Source organism: Neopelma chrysocephalum, unplaced genomic scaffold, assembly GCF_003984885.1.
Source record: "Neopelma chrysocephalum unplaced genomic scaffold, ASM398488v2 Primary Assembly neopelma1_108, whole genome shotgun sequence".
Taxonomy (NCBI): domain Eukaryota; kingdom Metazoa; phylum Chordata; class Aves; order Passeriformes; family Pipridae; genus Neopelma; species Neopelma chrysocephalum.
The window spans coordinates 1,752,945-1,773,525 of record NW_020897773.1 but is presented as its reverse complement, the minus strand read 5'-3'; the positions used below and the strand labels follow the sequence as shown (position 1 = coordinate 1,773,525).

General features: G+C 42.5%; 1 protein-coding gene across 1 annotated transcript in view; it reads right to left on the bottom strand.

Annotated features, from left to right (window-relative positions):
• ALK (ALK receptor tyrosine kinase) overlaps nucleotides 1-20,581 on the bottom strand; it is a 313,264-nt gene that overhangs the window by 291,935 nt on the left and 748 nt on the right. Inside the window, exon 2 of the mRNA XM_027696652.1 lies at nucleotides 20,294-20,581. This exon is cut by the window's right edge and continues 32 nt beyond it. Coding sequence (XP_027552453.1) covers nucleotides 20,294-20,581 — 288 coding nt within the window. The remainder of the gene's footprint in view (nucleotides 1-20,293) is intronic.

Genomic DNA, 20,581 nt, shown 5'->3' with positions numbered 1-20,581 from the left:
TGCGCTAAATTATCATTACAGGCCCCAACCATGTCATTGACATTAGATAGAATGCTAAAATCAACATTTCATTTGGTGGCACATGTCAAAAAATCGTTTCACCTAGTTTTGAATTTTTTCTTGCAATGTTGCTGTGAAAAGTGTTGTACCTGCCTTTAGTATTACAGAGAAACATGGGGAAGAGTAAAAGGTTAGTTTTTATCGCACAATAAATTGTTAAAACCATGCATGTACCACATAGGTCAAAAATTGCTATGGCATTCACCACTGAAAGTCATTCATTGACATAAACAAATCTAAGGGGTTGCAGAAAAACGGTACACAGACTCATCAAACACCTTGTTCTAACAGCTATTTTTGAAGCAAAGGATATAGGCTATTAGAGTTCAGTAGATTATGAAACCACGCAAAATCCACTCATTCATGGAGTTAAGATTTATTGAATCACTAGGACACATTCCCCGTGTTCTTTTAAGATATTTCATAATGACACTGACAGATGAAAGGCTTGGATGCCTGGCTCCTTAGCCCATAACACTGCCAATACTCCAAAATTTATCAAAATGACAATTCAAAGCTATTTGCCCCTAGTTATTATAGAAGGGTCAGCTGGATTTTACACAACTCATCTTAAATGATTGATGAAAGACACTGGAAAGACCGTCTCCATTGCCTTCCAAGTATGCAATGCATTGCTCCAAGCTGAAATGAGAGACTCATCTCAAGATGCAAAATACACTTCATAGAAGTTATTGATGAAACATGGGCCATGGGCAAGCCTCATTATTTTTTGCTAATAACATTAAACCTATTCTCTTCCTCTGAAATGTATGTGTATCTGAAAGCATGTTTGAGGAGGAAATAGAAGAGGGGTGGTTACAGATGAAGGTTACACTACAGTTGGGGAAGTGTTCAATGCAACAGTGTTGCAAAGAAGTCAAGCTGTCAAAACAAAATGGTATCAATCTTGCTAGATTTTATTTTTCTCTAAAGATCATCAAATAATAGAATAGTTTGGGTTGGAAGATCATCTAGTTCCAAACCCCCTGCCACAGGCAGGGACACCTTTCACTAGACCAGATTGCTCAGAACTCTATCCAACCAGACTGTGAACACTTCCAGGGATGGGGCATCCTTAACTTCTCTAGGCAACCTATTCCAGTGCCTCAACACTGGAATTTCTTCCTAATATCTAATCCAGACTTACTCTCTCTCAGTCTTAAACCATTCCTCCTTGTTCTATACATGCTCTTGTAAATAGTGTCTCTCCATCTTACTAGTTCTGGACTGGAAACATATATATAAAAAGGACACTGTTTGAAAATATTTTGGTCATATGTAATATAGAAGGTAACATCTGAAGCCACTGGAATCCTCTCTTCTATACCCTTTGTACAACGTCAAAAAGACCAAAGCAGAAATTACTTCTTTTCCTGAAATTTTCTCTCTTTTCTTAATAAAGTTAAGGCCCAAGTAGAATGCAGGCTGTTACATGGTTAATTACACAACCACAGAGAACACAACTCAGCTCAAAAGATCAAAATAGAAAAGCACCTTTTGTACTTACACAACCTGAGTTGCCAACACCCCAGTCTGATCCTGAGGCAAAGGTCTGCAAATAGAGCTGGAAAACATTTGTGTTTACATTCCTAGCAATGCTAACAGCATGTAGTTGAGAAGAAACAGCAGTTTTGTAGGTCTTTTGTTGGTAGGACTTTGGGTTTTCTTGTGGGGTTTGTTTGTTTGTTTTTAATACACAGAAAAGAGTAAATTTCACAAAGAAATTAGCTATCTTCATAACTTTCTTGAAGCTAATCCAAATACAGCACATTTCTTGTCTCTGAGAGTCTTCATCACCCATACTCTTAGCAGATGTCTATTCAAAAAACCACAAACTATTCTACAAACAACAGAACGCCCTAGGTCACTTTTACCTACTTTCCTGCAACACATAATCTTCAAAATTCCTTTTATTTTTCATGATATTTTTGTGATCTCTTTTGATGCCAAAAATGTTATTTTCTTTTCTTTCCTGGGAGGAACTGCATTTTTAATCAGGCTTCCCAGAAAGAGCTTTTGCTGATCTTAATGTGAAAAGAAATCTATGGGGAAAAAAAAATGCCCAGGAAATATTACTTCAGAATGACAGAGTTTATTTGACAGCACAGAAGATGAAAAGGCTTGGGGTCCTTAAATCCTCTCTTCTCTACAGACCACAGAAGAGTGTTTGGAAAGCTGAACAGTGAAATATGGTTATACCTTGAGACTGCTTGGCTTCTCCCGCCCATCACAGGAACATCTGGAGAGATGCAATTAAAGCACAAGCAGCTGCAAAGCCCCCACTTGCTAATCTGAATTGTTTCATTGTCACCTTGTGCTCCCTCACTGGCTGCTGCATCTACTGAGTGACCTGCATTTTATAAATCAATTCTCAACTGTGTTGCATTATCATACAAATATCAGACAGCAGTAGGCTCACTGGTCTGTTAACAGAGCGGGCAGGTGTCAATGGGATGACCTGCTGTCTGTTGAGTGAGCCAAATACGAGTCCTATGTAACAACCAGACACCCAAGCCGTGCCCTAAAGCAGTTAGGGAACTCATGCATGACTTGGGATTCGACAATCTTGTCAAAAATCTGGCAGTTCCCTAATGAGAGGCACTGCTTTATTCTGCTGGTGTGCATGGTGAGCAATCACGTTTGCAGAACACCATAAATCTGAGCACAATATTCCAAGCAAATATACTTAGATTGCTGGCATTCACAAAAAGACAGAATAATACAGTTAAGAGCACGTAGCACAGGGTAACACAGCACAGCTCAAGCTGCCCTGAAAAAGCCAGGCCTAATCCTATCTGATGATGTCTACAGTCACAGAATCACAGATTGGTTAAGGGTGGAAAGGGCTTTTGGACCTGTTTAGGAATCGCGAAGACAAAACTTCTTTAAGTTTTTGGTGCGTCAAGGAAGTGCTCTGCAGCTCCTAATCAAACTGCAGTGGTGCAGGTGTTTGCACTTCACATATCTCATCCAGGTGGAGAGGAAAGCCATGATCTTCAGGTACCGCTCAGCTGACATGTTACTGCAGACACACAGTTCCAGTGGGGGCACAAGGGCTGCAGTGACCTAGGGAAGCTCATTTTCCAGAGCGCAGGCCTAGGGTGGCACCGCTGCCAATGCCACCCATCGTCACCCACCGCCAAGCAACGACCTGGCAGGTGCACTACTGGCCTTCACTGGGGCAGCAGCATGTGTTCATCAGCACTAACAGGTAAATCATGTGAGACACCAAAAAGAGAGAAGAAAATAACAAAGCGAACTCCATGAACTGTTCCAAGATCAAACAACAGGAGGTCAGTCTCTCATCTTCCCTGCTGTATCAGAGATGTTTCCCAATGACTCAGATTACAGCACAACCTATTTAGCACAACACCTCAGGAGAAAGCTAAATTCACTTCTATTCCCTACTTCCTTCAGCAACATCACAAGGTTTACTGATGTTACTATTATATTGAAAAAACAGGATCATGAAAGACTATGGAACTGCTACAAAACTTCACCTTCTGCATCTCTCAACTCTAGCAATTTGTCATTTTCTTGGGTGTCGTTTTATTTGTGTTGACCTCCTCACCAGCTACAAGTATGAACATTTTAAAAACTGTATTTGAAGGAATATGATTAACAGGTGAAATCTCAGTTGTTTAATTCACTAGTAAATATCTTCTGCTATTTAACAAGCATAAATACTAGTGAAAAATGAAGTCACTCACTACTGAGACATCAGTTTAGAAAACAAGTAACTCTTCATTTTATGGATGATTGTGAAACACTGATGGCTGACTATGAAACACTGAAACTGCCCTTATCTCTCTCAACTTTAAAGGGTAAAGCTGCCTGCCTCATTTCCCATTTCACCAGCAAAATAGTTGACAAGGCAGTAGTTTATCACCTTGCTGTGGAACCTCCCTTAGGTTTGTCACAGATTTAGTGCTACTTGGAGGAGCTGCAGCACACTGCTTTTGTGGAGTGCCTTTGAGAGAAGAGTTACTGGTTCAGAATGCAATATGAAAAATAGGACTGCGGAAGGAACCTGTTGAGGAAGTCACATCAAGGAAGATCTGTGTAGGATCAAGTCATGACGTCAGTCACAGCAAGGCACAACACAATCAGCCTCTTTGGAGAAATAGGCTGTTTTGGGAAAGGATTCCTGCTTGCTGTAATATAGAATCGTAACACAGAACATAGAACCTAGATTGCTCAGATAGAAAAAAAAAAAAGGCTTTAACAGAGAAGCTTCTAGGGACAACAAACAATGGATTTTCCTGGAAAATAAAACTCAGCTGGTCTCTGCATTTAAGGCAGGTGAGATTCAGGTCACTAGAGCTGAACTTGCCCCTGTGCTGCACCAGCTCCAGCTTTAGCTCTAATCCAGAAGGCTTTTACCTGTGACTTTTTATAGAGGTGAATTTCAAAATTGAGCCTTCATGAAACCGTAGCTCCAGAACTCAAGCACCCTCTGTGTCCTTGGGCACACAATTGAAAGGAACATCTGAAACGCACTGTGTGTGACCCCAGCAATCTGTACCAACAATAGACGCTACAGATACCTGTGTTTTACCCAAACAGAACTGCTTCTGGACCTTGCAGGACTCTGTTCTCAACAGACACAATGATCATTTCAGGACAGTGGAAGTGCCCATGAGGTTCTGGAGATGGGCTTTAGTGAAGAAGTGACCAGGGTTGGAAGGTCAGTGATAAGGCTTTAGACGGAGAAACATGTTCTCAAAGCTACCTTGAAAACCAGGCTTTCATTGCAAGGCTAGGGACATGCCTGGAGCAGCTCAAAAATTGCCCTTTTTCACTTTATCTTCTTACAGCACGAGCACAAAAATCCTGAGGCAGAATCTAAGTTTATACAAAAATGGCTCACAGTGCACCATGAGAAATAAGCCTCGGTCTTGCCATGAAATCAAAACTATGAATAAAACAGATGTGTCACAGGATGTTACCCCACAGGAACAATCAATGCTCCAGTTTAGAGACTAGGAAAAAAATTCTGAATTATTAGCTTGAACTAACACAGGAGATTAAAAGGCACTTCTGTGTTAGTTGTAAACTAGTTTGGATAAGCATTTTCATTTAGGTACTTTGCCTAGTCTTCCTTCTGATAATTCTCTTGATGTGACTTTAATAAAATCTAGTCTGACATTCCTATTATTTTTCCTTCCCTTGAGCATTTTAATCTGAACCCCACTCTGCCATCCCCAAGTGCTTCTGGGAAAAGGGATGAGAGTTATGATAAAAACCATGTTAAGAGACAAGATCATACTTCAGATCTCTGCAGATGGGTTTTATCTTTGCAGATGGGTTTGACTATCACAGCTACTTTGGAACTGATTTTAGAGGTAGGAACAAGGCATTTTCTGTCCCTTCTTGATGAAAAAGTTGTGTTCTCCATTCAGATGAACATCTCGAGTTAGTCGGCTTTTTCTTTTCTAACAAGCTTTTTCCTCCTGTTACTGGACTCTGGAGAGCTCTTGTTTTCCCCTTTGCTTGCACTAGGATGCTCTTGCTCCTTCATTCCCATTATTGGGCTGATGTTTCCCTTGTTCTCATTCAATCCAAAACCCAGACATAGTACGGATGCCAAAGGCCTAGGAGTTCACTACAGCAAGAGGTGTTGAATGGCTAACACACATGCTACAGTGCAACAGTCAGGACCAAAAGCCCCTTCCACAAAACAGTAAGAACTCAAGAACAAGGGCTCTTAACATCTGGTGCTCATTTGGCCTGGGTATGGACAGCACAGACAATACTGGTTCGGTCACTAAACTTAGCACAATGTCTTGTTTTGCTTACCATCTAGACTAAGGTCTGGCAAAAAAAAAAAAAAAATTATGAAAAGAAGTTCTATTTCTTATCTTCCGACACAAAAAAATGAGGTGTGCTGTGTCTCCCTGTGCACTCACAGCAGATGGCCTGATAGCAAAGGGCAAGAAAGGTAGTTTTTGCCCAGCCTGGCTGTACCTGAGAGCAGGAGAGTGGAGCAGATGTACAATGGGAAGATGCCATTGGCTTCAGTAGGCTTAGGATTAGCCCCTTAGGCCTCCCATCAAACTCTAGTCCAAGGCCTTCATGAAAACCTGAAAATTATGACTGCTCAGAGGAGAAACCCCTGCCTTTGCTACAGCCTAGATCTGGGACTTGTCTCCACTCAGTTTGATCATTCTTATGGGATGACAGTCATTGCTTTCTCCACAGGACACTATACTTCAAACCAAAGTAATGTACTGCCTTCAGTTACACTAATGCAATCCCCTCTGATTTATTTCTTCTACCATTTCAGTCAACGTCTCAGCAAGTCATCTACTTACCAGCTGCACATCTGCTTGACAGCTTTAGGGATCTTTCTCAAGCAATAAGTCCTGAATGTCTTTCCAGGGTCTTATGCTCCAGCTCTTTACTGTTTAGAGGATATTGCTCTATTTATCCTCAGCTTCATAGTCCTCTTAATGTTTATCTACCAGCACTGCCATCTTTCAAGCCAGTGTACTTACAGATAAGGCCTTCTGCATCTGATTACTGGTCCAGTTATTATTTGCTGTTTGGTCCTCTATATTTAGATGAATTTTACATGTTTGCTGGCTTCATTTCCACACACTATTATCCTTGTCAGAGATAGAGAATAACAGTTGCAATCATAACAATGATCCTGTAGCTGGCCCCACTAACATTTTGCTAATTCTGCTTCCTGCTCATAGTCTTGTAGTTATGACATTCAGATTAACACCAGCTTGCAACTTACAGTGGAAGGGAAGGATAAGCTACACTTTCACCTATTGGGGTTTTTTTATTATTTCAGTACAGAGATATTTATTCTCTTTTAAACTTGATATTTCTCCTGATAATAATTACTATCTAATTAAAAGTGGACACAAGGTTTTAGTTTGTTTTTTTTTCCCAGTTATATTTCACTTGCATGATTTGTCTGAGGTAATTTCTCCACAGGAAAATGTTTGATTGTAAAATAAACCCTGCAGTGATCAGACCCAGCTACATTCTACTGCAGTCTCATCCTGTTTCTCTTATTGGCTTGCACTTCTTAGAACAAATAGAAATTTCTAGTTTTCCTTCAACATCCCCATCCCCAGCTTACACAGCCCTTTGGCAAGCCAATACCTCAGTGTCCCGGTGTACTCCCTTGCAAGTGAAGTGAGAACTACAGTGCATTTGTCTTGCAGCTGTTCAGTGTTCCCTACCTAGGGAGGGGCTCTACAAATGCACAGCACTGCTGCCTGTCCAAATCCTCAAGACTCGATCTAGTGTGTCATTGTCTGTTTTCAAGCTGGAACTGTGTCTTTCATTACACTAAAGGTCTCCCTTCCCATTAATCTTGCGGAGCAGCTCTCCTCTCCAAGCTCTGCTGCCCACAATTTGTGATTCCTTATTGTTGATCATCCGTCACAAGTAAAATCAGTTCTAAGCACCCCATTACTCACATATTTAGAGATGTCAAAGCAAGGCCTCCATGTAGCTCCCAGAGCACTTTAGAATTCCCTTCTGCTTTCCCATCAAAAAGGCAAAAAGGACACAAGCAGACAGCATCTTATTTGAACTTACCAGGGATGTGGATTTCCTTATACAGAAAGTTATGAGGAGAAGCAAGGCAAAAAAGGCAACTATATAATAGAGTTACAGTTAATGATGCATGAACATCACAAAGTTCAGCTGAGCAAGGACCCAGTCCTGGGTTCTTCAGGTGACTTTTTCAGCGCCGATACAGTAGGAGGATTTTCCTCGAAAACCCTCTACGGAAATGAAGACAAGTTTCCTTTCTCATATTGTAATTTATATTAGACCACTGTGCACAGCACTTAAGGACCTAGAAACCAGAGCTTTCTTTTGCTCAACCTGGTCTTCAGTTTGCTTTAGGGACCATCTCCATAGACAGTTATGACATGTGTACATACAATTATGTCCTGATGAGATCAGGGAAACTGGAAAACTTCTGGGGAAAAAAAAATCACTAATATGAGGTGTTTAAAGAAGTTTCATATATTTAATAACTTCCATTATTGGGATAAGTCTCAGAGAGGGTTGTGAAGCTCATCTCTAAATAGCATCACCGAAAACTTTGCATTCACACGTTTAGTATTAAAAGGGAAAGTATGATCGATTGGTCTCCAGGGTCTATCCACTAATGGATTCCTCTTCCAGCATAGGATTGTTCTAGTTCATTCATGCACTCATTCATTCATTCATTCATTCATTCACGCTGCAGTTGCGCAAACAGACTCTGTAAACAAAAACTCTTCACCAGCAAACTCCCACCGTGCTAGCAATATTAAGTGGCAGGAACATGAACACCCTGCAGAGAAGCAGAGGCAAACAGTTCATTGATATTTCTCTTTCCTCTTATCAGTAGAGTTGATCCTGCTTTACAACCGACGTAAAGATAGGTTACACTGGTAATAAACCTCAATACATTAAATCTCCATACAGACTGGTTGCTGAAGGCTTAGTATCAGTCATAATTATTATCCATAAAATGTTATTGAATCAGATCTTAAAAGTTAATGCTGCTTTGTTCCAAGAGATAAAGGACAGTAGGCTGGCAAGGCAGAGAAGGAAACATTGGGCTTTTGATCAATCTTTGTGTGATTTAAAACCTTAACCGCAAAAGGGACTCAGCACTTCAAATATTACCCCAAATCCTACAAACTGGCCAAGCTGAGTCCTGTGGCAAGAGTGATTACTCAGAGGATGTTTTATCTTTGAACTTGATACCTGCACCCAGATGGAGGACGTTCTTGAACTCAGGACTGGTGAATGCTGCCCTTTCAAGACAGATTGTAATGTGCTCTCACTAGGTAAATTGCCACAGTACCAAGGGCTCTCCTAAGCTGCAACTTCCCGCCTTCCATTTGAGGCCTTGCTGCTCACAGCACCATCTTCAAAAATGGGCATTTGCTTTCGCAGCCCTCACATTAATACAAGATGCAAAGCAGGAGCCCTGACAGAAGGCATCAGACAAATGGCTAATGAAGCACATAAGCTGTCCTACAGCTAATAAAGACTGATATCCTTCCTGTCCACTGAAACAGAAGGATCTGGATAGCCTGGATTGATGGGCTAAGGCCTGTTGTGTGAGGTTCAACAAGGTGAAGTGCTGGGTCACAATACTTCGGTCACAACAACTCCACACAGCACTACAGGCCTGGGGAAGAGTGGCTGGAAAAGTGCTCAGCAGAAAAGGACCTGTCTGACAGCAGCTGAACATGAGCCAGCAGTGTGCCCATGTGGCCAAGAAGGCCAGTGGCATCCTGGCCTGGACCAGCAATAGCGTGGCCAGCACAACTGAGGAAGTGATCATCCCCCTGAACTAAGCACTGGTGAGGTTGCACCTTGAATGCTGTGTCCAGTTCTGGGCCCCTCGCTACAGGAAAGACATTGAGGTGCTGGAGTGTGTCCAGAGAAGGGTTGGGGAAGGATCTGGAGCACAAGTCTTATGAGAAGCAGCTGAGGGAGCCAGGGGTATTTGGCCTGGAGCAAAAGAGGCTCAGGGGGGACTTTATCGCTCTCTACCTGACAGGTGGTTGTAGCCAGGTAGGGTTCAGTCTCTTCTCCCAGGTAACAGGAGAGGACAAGAAGAAATGGCCTCAAGTTGCACCAAGGAAGTTTAGATATGATATTAGTAAAATTATTTTCACCAAAAGGATTATCAAGCATTGGAATAGGCTACCCAGAGAAGTGGTGTGGTCACCATCCCTGAAAGTGTTCAAACAAACATGTAGGGACATGGTTTAATGGTGGACTTAGCAGTCCACCACTTCAAACTGATGATCTTAGAGGTCTTTTCCAATCTACACAACTCTATGATTTTATTCAGCTTTCTGCACTCAAAATATCAACCCAGCTCTCCCTTCCATTTTCATAGTACAATATTGCAACAATTTGAAGCCATTAGTCATCTCCACAAAGAGCAAGAAGAAGACAGGGACAACATAAGGTGGGAAGGAGCAAAGTGGACCAGCATGTGTCCTCCCCACCAAAAACCATAATGCTTTCCAGACAGAAAGGAACCTTGGCTCCTATTTGAAATGAGTCTCATCTCCTCCCTTCCTTGGTTACTTAGCAAATACTAATTATGACATGGGCTGTCCTGTAAAGTGAGGAAAGATTTTTAAGGTTCACCACAGGGTCTAGTTTTCAAAAGAAAGAAACAGGTTCTGACTTATGTGCCAACTCCCAGCCAGCTCTGACTAGATTCACTCTCTGCCTCTGTTATGCATCTGTTTTGCAAAGTAACCATTAAATTTGGAAGCTTTATGGAATGTAACATTTTTCAAATCTAAAAAGTATGCCAAAGACATCATGCAGAAGGGTAATAAGAAATACTTGCAGGGAGACCTACTCTAAATTGTCTACACATAGATAAGGCACAGAATTCCTTTCCTTAAAGATTTTATTAACCTTTTGCTGATGGAAGGAGATTACTGATTGAGAGCTGGATGAGGTCAGTGCAGCAATTATATTTTGAATCCTTTTCAAACAAGGCTCTTGTACAATGTAAGAAAAAAGTTAACAAAATGAATTGTTACTTAAAACGCGTCTTTTAGAAGAATAATTAACCCATAATAACTATTCCAGCCTCCTCTCCAGCCTTGAAAAGTAATCCTTTCTCATTACTTTCAAGTTTAATTAGCATCAATAATGAAATGTCCCTCAGAAATAACCACTGCATCACGCTCTATAATGCTGACCTACACTGCTCTAGAAAGGGAAAGGCCACAGGGTGATGTCTGAAGATGAGGCTCGGCAGATCACAGATGCTCCCAAAACTAAGAAGTAAACAATATTGCAAAAAATGTGGAATGTGACAAAACCAGGATTATTTAAAGACAAGTGTCACAAACACAGTGTGCAGCAGAGAAGACTTGGAGGCAGTTTTGCCAATAACGGCTGCAGCATTTCCAGCAAGTTATCAAGCCTCTCAACTCTAATTTCTTGTTCTTTCTTGGCCTTTTGGCTGAAGTGCAGAGAGAGAGACATCACTATGGAGTATATTCTATATGAGAAAATTCTATTCAGCACTTGCAGTCTAACATAATCAAATAATGCTTTTTCCATCCCTGGCTTCTATGATCTCTCTGTAAAATAGATATAATAATGCCTAGCATTGTCACCAGGATGATAAGGCTTAAAGTACTTTGAGAATCCAACATGAAAGAGGCTATAAAAAGCCCAGACACTGTGATGCATCTGAGATGGCCCATTACTTAATGGGCCAGTAGAAACAGCAGGCGAATGCCAATGTACAAGTTGTGATTAGAGATTTGCTGCAACTTGCAGAGCTCTGAAGGATCACCACAGATTTCTAATAGGTGAAGTCACAGATATACAGCTGCATTTCACCAGCACTACAGCAAACTGCATTCAGAGGAACCATGCAAGCTGCTAAAACTGCGCTGGAAGGAAAACTTTTTAAAGAGTATGACATATGGAGAAACACTCTCTCCAATATGTCCACTCAGACCAGTATTACCTCTTCCTCGCAGACATCAGGAAATACACAGCACAAGAATCCCCACAGGGCCATCTCATCCTGCACTCCCACCTTTCCCACTGCCCCTGCTTTTTCCCCCCTTGCACTCACCACCAGGTGCTCTCTGCCTTACAGAGAGCCTTCTGCTCCCCCTCTGCCCAGCCCGCAACTTGAAGATAGAGTCATGGTTTTCTTTCATCATATTGGGAATAAGTAGGTGTTCTTGCAGAGTTTGTAGTGTAGCCACAGTTGGCAGTAAGAAGTTGCATGTCAGGGGTTGTTCAGCTGTCAGTCACAGAGAGGTGCAGTTTGCCCAGAGGCGGGGGGACCAACCAGCAGCAGAGAATGTATCCTGTGCCCATGTCCCCCATTCTGAAGTGTGCTGTGGCCTCCCTCTTGAAAAACTTCAGTGATTTTCAGAGCCACCTAACAAGCACATAATGGGGGATATATAGTAGGTGTGTCAGGAAGCTTGTAACCCCGGAGTATCCCAGCCAACGGAGAAATGGGGAGGGACCAGGGATACGAGCAAAGGGGATAAAAGAGGCTGTGACCTCCATTGAGTTGAGGGGTTTTATTGAGGTTTGTTCTGTGATCTCCCTCTTTTATTCGAATAAAAGTGTATTTTTTTTAGATAGCTGCTCTGTCTCCTGGCTATCCGGTACCTGGATTTTTTGAATAATCACAAGGCTTTGTAAGATATGAAACCAGAAAGAGTTGCTTATCAGTAAGGAAATGGGGAGAAGCTTGCAGAAAGAAACTGCACCACTTTCTTTCTGCAGTACATTACTACAAGGGAAATCCCAGTCTGAAATGGATTCAGCATGCGTCTTTGTTTGAGCAGGAAAAGTAGTTCTTCTGCCTTGACGTAAACACTGGACTACCACTGAAAGACTCTTGATATTTGCAAACTGAACTGAAGAGTTGCTAGGGACAAGTTGTAAAGGGGATGCCCCACACTTCTAGAACCATCTATTTAAAGGTTCATGCCTAATATCTCCACTTTGCCATGTGTAATCCAGGAAGAAACAAGCAGGCCACTGAAGTTTTTAAACGATCTCAAATCCCCCATTCTGTGCAAATTTCTGATACTTCAAGTAGAAAAGCATAAAGGATAAACCTACCTCCACTGCCTATGTGTTTTCCATTCCCAGGACAGGCAGTGCTTGGTTAGCTCAGCAGCACCTACCAGCCAACACCTGCAGCTCCTCACTACAAATGGAGATGGTGCCCATCTGCAGCTGCCAAAAAGCACCATGGGCAGCTGGTCATGGGCAAAGGGGTCACAGCCCGTCCCACCTTCCCGTTTCGTGGGACTATGAAGTAACCCTGGTCAAAGCCGCACAAAGTATTCAAATTACAAATCTAAATTTGACAATTTGACTTCAAGATGTGTGCTGTTTTAAATAGTCAAAGGCAGGGCTCATAATTTTTCAAAATAAAACAGAAACTGAGTCTCTTGTAGCATCATACAAAACTGTAAGTTTGCTACCACTGAAGTGAAGGAAATAGCAGTCTTGTGATTAACTGCAGAGATGGGAATAAATCAGTATGGTAGGCTGTTTTAGCTTTTCCCTTAGAAATCTCAGAGTTCAGACTGCATCTGGTTCTTAGAAAGCAAAAGCACTAGTAATCCATAAAAAAAGCACCTTCTACCAACAGAGTTCAAAAGCAGTTAAAACTACCCTTACTTTGCAAAGGAAAGTATCTGCCACAAAGGGAAGTATTTTGTTTCACACGACATGTCAATGGCAGAGCTGTGTATACACAACTCCTCTTCTGAGCCTCGTTCCTCCTGTGATTCTCTTCTCCTCCCTGCTCACTCCGTGCCAGAGTCACTGATGACAGACTCAATACTGCAAGATAATTAAGCTGGAAGTCAAAGAAGAACTCCATTCTTGCAGCTACCTTCTGAAGTCCTTTGGGAAAAGAAATGCTTGTTTTTAGAAATTTGTCTGAAGTCAGTTCGGAGCCAGCCACCAGCTCTTTCTACTGGATACATTCAGAACACTTCAACCACGTTATAGATCCTACTCGACTAGCAAGTGAAGGTGATTCTCCCTCACTACAACTGACATAGTTTATAGCTTCTTAAAGTAGAGATATCTAAGTCCTATCTGTGCTGTTACAGGGAATTTCTGAGCAGCCATGCTAAGCAGGATAGTGACAACCATGACGCTACTCGGCCGCCTCAGTCATAAATCAAAATACTCATGTAAATTGGACTTTAGTCTCAAAATGTGTTTCTTGCCTAAATATTTAAACACATAAATAACCTCCAGCCATTCCAGCTTGTCATTTTAAGCTTTCTGACATTTATTGTTCGCAAGAAAAGAAAGGTCAGACTTATCAAATCTGCATTTATGCTTCCATGACATTTTTCTCCAACCAAATCTTTCTGAATTAGAGAAGCAAGACAAATGTGGCACATTTCATTACGGACCTTTGTCAGCTCAGCACTGCAGTCTCAGCAGCCCTGTTGAGCTCAGAAGGGCTTCTCAGGAAATAGATTCTGTGTCTCAGTGGGTAAAAAGAGATTTGGAAAGCAAGCAACCTGAATCTCTGCTTGATGTTAGGCAAATCACTTGTGCCAAAAAAGTAGATTGCCTAGTTTGAGTACTCTAGTTCTGGGTAGTCCAAGTGGATGCTCTGGTGTGAGAATCAGTTGCAAGTGTCCAGGCACAGTGTGGAATTTGCTGTCATTTGGGAAGCAACTTGGACTCAAAACACCATCACTTCAAATGAGTTAGCACTGATGTACTGAAAAGGTGATACCTTCTTTACTAAGATGAGGCTCATTTAGTTGGAAATTTCATGAGTAAGTGCTAAATACTGCCAATCTCCCCTTAACTTTTCTACTTTTTTTGGCTAATTCACAAACATTGTCACAAACACAGATTTTATTTCCTACCAGGTAGTGTTCAGGTGAAATGTGCAGTGAACCAAATGACCAGATTACTTTAGGATCTAATTCAGTCAGACCCTACAAAACTGCCTTTGCTTTTGAAGAGTGTCTCTGCTTTTGTATAATAAAGCACTTAAGTGTCCCAGTGCACTTCTTTGTTGTAGGTATTTATTCTCTGTTTTTAAGGATGTGGAAATAAAGCACAGCAAGTTTAGAGAAAACATATTTTTAAAAGGTGCCATAAATGTACATTCAAACATAATCAACTGTTACTTGTGTCCCTTCTGGTGTTTGTTTATGGCTATTTTACTGAACACGGTTATGAATAAGAACATTCAAAAGAACAATGAGCCTAAAAGCAAACAAAATTCGCAGAAAACAGACCTAGAAATCATAAACACATTGTGCATAATCCTGACACCCATCTAGGATCAGCAACACTGCTTAATTCTGGGAAAACAAAATACATGTGATCACAGCATGCTTTCCGTGAACCACTCAAAGATTGAGCATAATTTCTAACATTATCTGCCAAATAACTAGCAAAAAATTAACAAAGTCTGGTGGCTTTATTGTGAAAGCCTGGTGGCTTTGCAAGCCAAATTTTTGTGATCAGCACAGAAACAGTGTTCAAGACACCATGAGTCAAGAGAGTCATAGGCTATGAGTTTTCCTAAGTTTTCTTAGTGCTGATGGAGTCGTGAAGTGACTTGGACAGGAAAAGGTAGGACAGCAGTAGGATCAAGCATCATGCTGCCCACGAAGCCAGGCAAGCCCATCACTAGGCAGTTGGTTTCCTCTACAAGAGGCATTTACAGTTCAAGAATAGGCACTGTGGGCTGACTAAATCCACACTTCTGGAGAGCATGAGTGATTGGAGGTCTAGACAGAGGTGCTACAGACCTAATAGGGCAGGAAGGACGAGGAAAGGTGCTCCTAAGCACACTCATGATTCACTGTGGTTTAGCAACTGGTAATCAGCATGCAGCACACTGGCACCCATGACAATCCAAGGGTAGAAAAGGAAAACCTTGATTTGCACTAGTCCATGTCTAGAGTAAACTCAGGGGCAACTCGTGCTCTCCTTAAGCTTTGGAGCGACAAAGCTGGCCTGTTGACTGAGGCAAAGAACAAAACCCCAGCAGAAAAGAGCAAAGCCACTTGCACTGAAACCTTTTAGAAGCCCCATGGCAATGTCTCAGCCTTATCCACCAAGTTTTGCCTCTGCTTTATCAGAAGAGCAAGATCAGATCTCAGATGTGGCATACAGTTGAGGATGAGAAAAAAACCAGAGAGCAAATGCAAAGCGACTGATGTCTTTTACCAGTTTTCTGCTCATTATGGCACAACTCCAAACACTGTCCTTTGAAGGCAGAAAAAACCCCCCAAAAATAATAAAAGAAAATTATAACTAAGAGGCCTTGATTAAATGCTGCTGGTACCTCTAAAATATGCAGAAATAATTCTGTGGACTCTACCACAGTCAGATTTCAGCTTGGAGCTCTGATTTTCATTTACAAAATGTCTACTTTCAAAACATTTTTATCTAGTCTGAAGTTCTTTCTAATCTTTAGGCAAAGGGTTCCTTCTGCAAATGAGTTGAGGTGCATAGTAGCATTACCCTACAGATGTAAAGCCTAATTGCCTCAGCATTATAATAGCATTGGTACATAGTGAATGCAGAGTTTCAGGGAGAATACATGTGGCAAGTTAATAAAATTTTAGATGAAGGCCACAGTGCAGGAGTAATATTTCGCCTAGCCAGAGGATGAAAAGTTATGCATTGCTATTTAAAAAATATAATTGGAATGTTAAATCTATTTCATGAATGAAAGTACATTGACCTTTAGAGGGAGGAATGACTCATTTTCATCCCTGTATGCCCCTTCTTAACATATGCTTCCCACCTTTGCATATGTAAGTAGCAATTAGTTCTCATGGGAAGTTATTTTATGGCCATTTCAGCTTATTAAACTTCCTGGGTAAACTCACAAGAAACCCAAGAAACCTATTTAGCAACATCTGTGGGTCAGGTGCCCTACAGTGAGTGAACTGGTTACCTGTGGCATTAACATGAAAAAAAATCCAAACACCAATGCAGGATTTGGGTGGAAGGGCTCTGGATCACTGCGGAGCCCACGTGAGTGCAGAGCACTCACTTTGGACTAACCTAAACCCAAGCCTACCCACAGTGTATTATCTGCGGGATGGATTTGCCAACAAGGCCCCCACAAGGCTTCTGCACAAGACATGTATCCTATCCGATTGTGTAATTTTAGCCCAGCAGCAGAGGATTACTTGTGCAAGGGGTGGTCAGTGCTAATGCTCAGTCACTTCTTTAGTTGCCGGTACTCTGTACAGACAAATGTTAGGATTTTTCTCCCAGGGAAGCTCAATAACCTGTCCAGAGTACCTGCTACAGAGACCCACTGTAGTTCAACACTATATAGCAAATCCTGTAATACCAGAATTAAATCTGGCCTGGAATCCCCTGACAGTAGTGTTCACACTAGCTGCTTAACTCCCCATGGCAATGTACTGGTTTTGATTAAATTCTTTTGGGAACGGTTTCCTTGGAGGTAGGGTGGAATTTCCAGTCAAAACTAAAGACAATGAGAACAGATCCAACAGCAACCTAGTAGTTGAGGTTCACCTAAACTATGAGAGATCTGCAACACTGCGTTCCTGTCCAAGCTCACCTCTCCCTTCCTCTGCATTTTTTGTTGTGTGTTTTTCCACAGAAATTAATGACATTAATTTTTTTTTTGTCCCAGAGAAGCACTGGGGGAAAGATAAGAAGACAATATTCATTCCAAAAGCCTTTCCAAGAGGGGAAAACTCTCTTGTACCAAATTTTGAGAAGACCAAGCTGGCACAGAAATGGTAGATAGGCTGAGGACCACAGTTTCTCTAAATGGAAGCATTTGCTTGCAGGAGGATATGTTCCCACAAGGATGAGTGTGAGAGAAATCTGGCATCAAGAGTATTTGCAGGAAAGCCCTATAGAAATTCCTGTGAACTTTAGGGTTTGTCTGTTAAACAGCAGCAGCCCATAAGCAGATCCTTTACTAGTTGTTCAGTAACAGACTGAGATAAAGTGCTTTATGCTTTGTGCAAACGTGTGGCTAAAAAGGGAAAAGGTTCACTCCAGTTAAATTTATCTTTAAGCCAGCATCTGAGAATATAACAGTTAAAGGCAATAAAGCATTATTTACAGGACACTGTTGTCAACCGTAAGGTCAATGGGAATTCATACCCTTGCAATTTTTTTCTTATCCTAAAACATAATTCATTCAGCATTCATGTGGAGGATAATTTGGCAAAAATAATTTAGCAAGGTAATTATACATTTTCCTGGGAAGTACTGCAATCGTTGGCACCTCCAGCAGAGGAGAGGGGGAAAAAAAAGCCAAGTATGTCAACATAAGTGAAGCAGCTTTACATTGTTGATGGAAGGATTGTGTTGTTTGAAATCCATTTCCAATTAGCTTAACCAGTGAAGGAAAGGCCAGATTGCCTTAGGAAGGGCTTTAGTTAAGCCCTGTACACATTAGCTGCAATGGTGTCAATAATTGCTGGAATCTGCACTTAGGGGCTGGTGGATGCTGTTCATGCTGTTACCACTGTGTCAGCACATCCTGCTGTCGGCAGGGCTACACAGCACAAATTTAAGCCCAGCAGTGACACATGGTGTTCACACAGGCAGCACCTTAGCCAAGCAGTAAGAATGGATTTCTAATGTTGTTAAACAAACCCACGTTACAAAAGCAGCGCAAAGCCACGTAACAGTGTGACTACACTAAGGTGTTACAGCTGAAAAAGCAGAGTTGCAATTTTATAGAGACACAATTTAAACACGTTAGCAACCTTGGTGTAGAATTCAGGAAGAGACCAGGATTTTTACAGATTATGAACAGCTGCCAGGAGAAGTTATCACTTGGATATCGATAAATGAGGTCCATATTCCTTCCCTCTGCTCCTCCTTTCCCTGCATCCCCTGTGATTGATTTTGCATGACTGTATTGCAGTAAGAACAGCAGAGCTTTGTCTCCAACAAGATTTTACAGGGGCATAGCTTCCTACTGATCTGGAAAAACATGCATTTCTTCTCAACAGACACAGTAAAAGCCTGTGAGTTTTACTAGCTTTGGTTAAAGCTCCATCTGCATTGTATTCACAAGATCAGAGCAACTGTTAGTTCACATGTATACCCTTCACTCAGGTTAAAAACACCCCTTCGTACTTTAAGAAGACAAATGCATGTCCTCCAGCTCCCTCATTGCTAAAAGTACCTGAGTCAAGATGGCATTCAAAACTAAGGCCGAAGAAGGAGATCTGTAAATCAAAATAAGTGCTAATCACAATAAATCCCCCAAACAGAAAAAAAAGGAGACAGTAGGTTTTGGAGTCTTTAATTTTTAATTATTCTTTTTTTACGGCAATGGAGCAAGGCAAGACCTGCTAAAAGGTAGGGTGTGTTGGCCTCACCTAGCCACCTTGTGGTAGAGAGTAACACCTCTGTGTTATCCCTGCCAGATCCGACACAGGAAGAGCAAACCTGGGTACCTCACCTCAGCCACAGCTGTAGGACTGACTCACACCCAGCCTGCTCCGACAGTCTGCTTTGATTTTTGTTTCAGGCAGCAAGGAATGAGATGGGTTCCATTTGTAGTTCTTCAGATGGCTATCCCGTTTTTTCAGATGAGCATCAAAAATCAGTTGCTCCAACTGTCTTCAAAGCCCAGCACTGACTTCTCCTGTCTCTTGTGAATTTACTGAAGTATACTCCGTCGCCCATTAAGTAGGTGGCTACTCAGGGAGACACCATTGACTTCTACACAGCTTCATAAAAGCTACCTAACTTAACTCACTGTGACAAATTATTTAGCCCTGCAGTCCTCTAGGTATTATATTCTTTTAGTAGGAGAGGCTGGATCACAGCTTGTGTTAAAGGTACAATGTACGCACAGAATGGAAATTTCTCTTGATCACTGGCTCAAAGCAGAGCCCTGATTTGAGGTAAAGGAGCTGCCCCATACCCTGACTGCAATCACTGCCAACCAGAACCAAAATCCTAAGCCAGGTTCTCTCTTCACAGAAGTACCAATGCTACATGAGCCTCCTCTGATGTACAACTTCTTGTTATACTGTAGCTGATACAGTGCAGTTCACTAAGGATTCTCTGTGGTTTTAAAAGGGATAGAAATTAACTCAGTTGCAGTTACATAAAATTGAGAGAAAAACCTTTTTGCAGGTTTGTCTATCAGCCATCACCTTTTCTGTTTAAGAAAGAGGAATAATGTTAATACCAATAGCACCAATAGCCAATAATATTGATACCAGTAGCAATAATGTACAAAACTGGGGGTCAGCCCCAGCTTTGAACATGTTTATGCTGTTCCCTAATCTGCCTGCACATAACCTTGAAAATACTTGCAGCACTTTGAGGAAGCATCCTTTTTCAAGACTAAGTTTCAAAGAACCTGATCTTGATGTCCTTTGACTAACAACACTTTAACCTTTGGGTCTTGCTTGCGGCTATCATACAAATTCTTGGCGTTTCAAAACGCCAACGTTTCAGCACTTTCAAAATAGTCCTCCTGGCCCCACCGAAGCCTCGCGGTACATTTCGCACCGGTAAAGCGCAGCCTTTAAGGACAAGGCGTTTGGGGAAGCCGCGGCTGCTCGGGGGAGCTGCGCTTCCCGCATCCTCCGGGGCTGTCAGTGACCGGGACGGTGCGGGCCGGCCGGACTCGTGTCCCGGCGGAGAGGACACACCGCACCGCCGGGACGCGGCGGGGGCTGGGCGGGGGGCGCTGCCCGGCATGCAACGCACGGCTCACCTGCCGTCGAGACGTGGAACAGGATGCGGGGCCGGGCGGCGCGGATGGCCGCCGACAGCCCGCGCTCGCTGCCCGGGAGGGCGCCGCGGCGCTCGGGCATCAGCCGCACCCGCAGCCGCCCGTCGCCGGCGCGGAGCCACCAGGCGAAGAGCTCGGTGAGGTTGAACTCCAGGTGCGCCCCGCCGGAGCCCGGCGGCGGCTCTCCGGCGCAGCCGTCCCGCAGGCTGCCCTCGCCCACCTCCAGCACCAGCTGCTTGGCGCGCCGCAGCCGCCGCCCGCCCGCCGCGG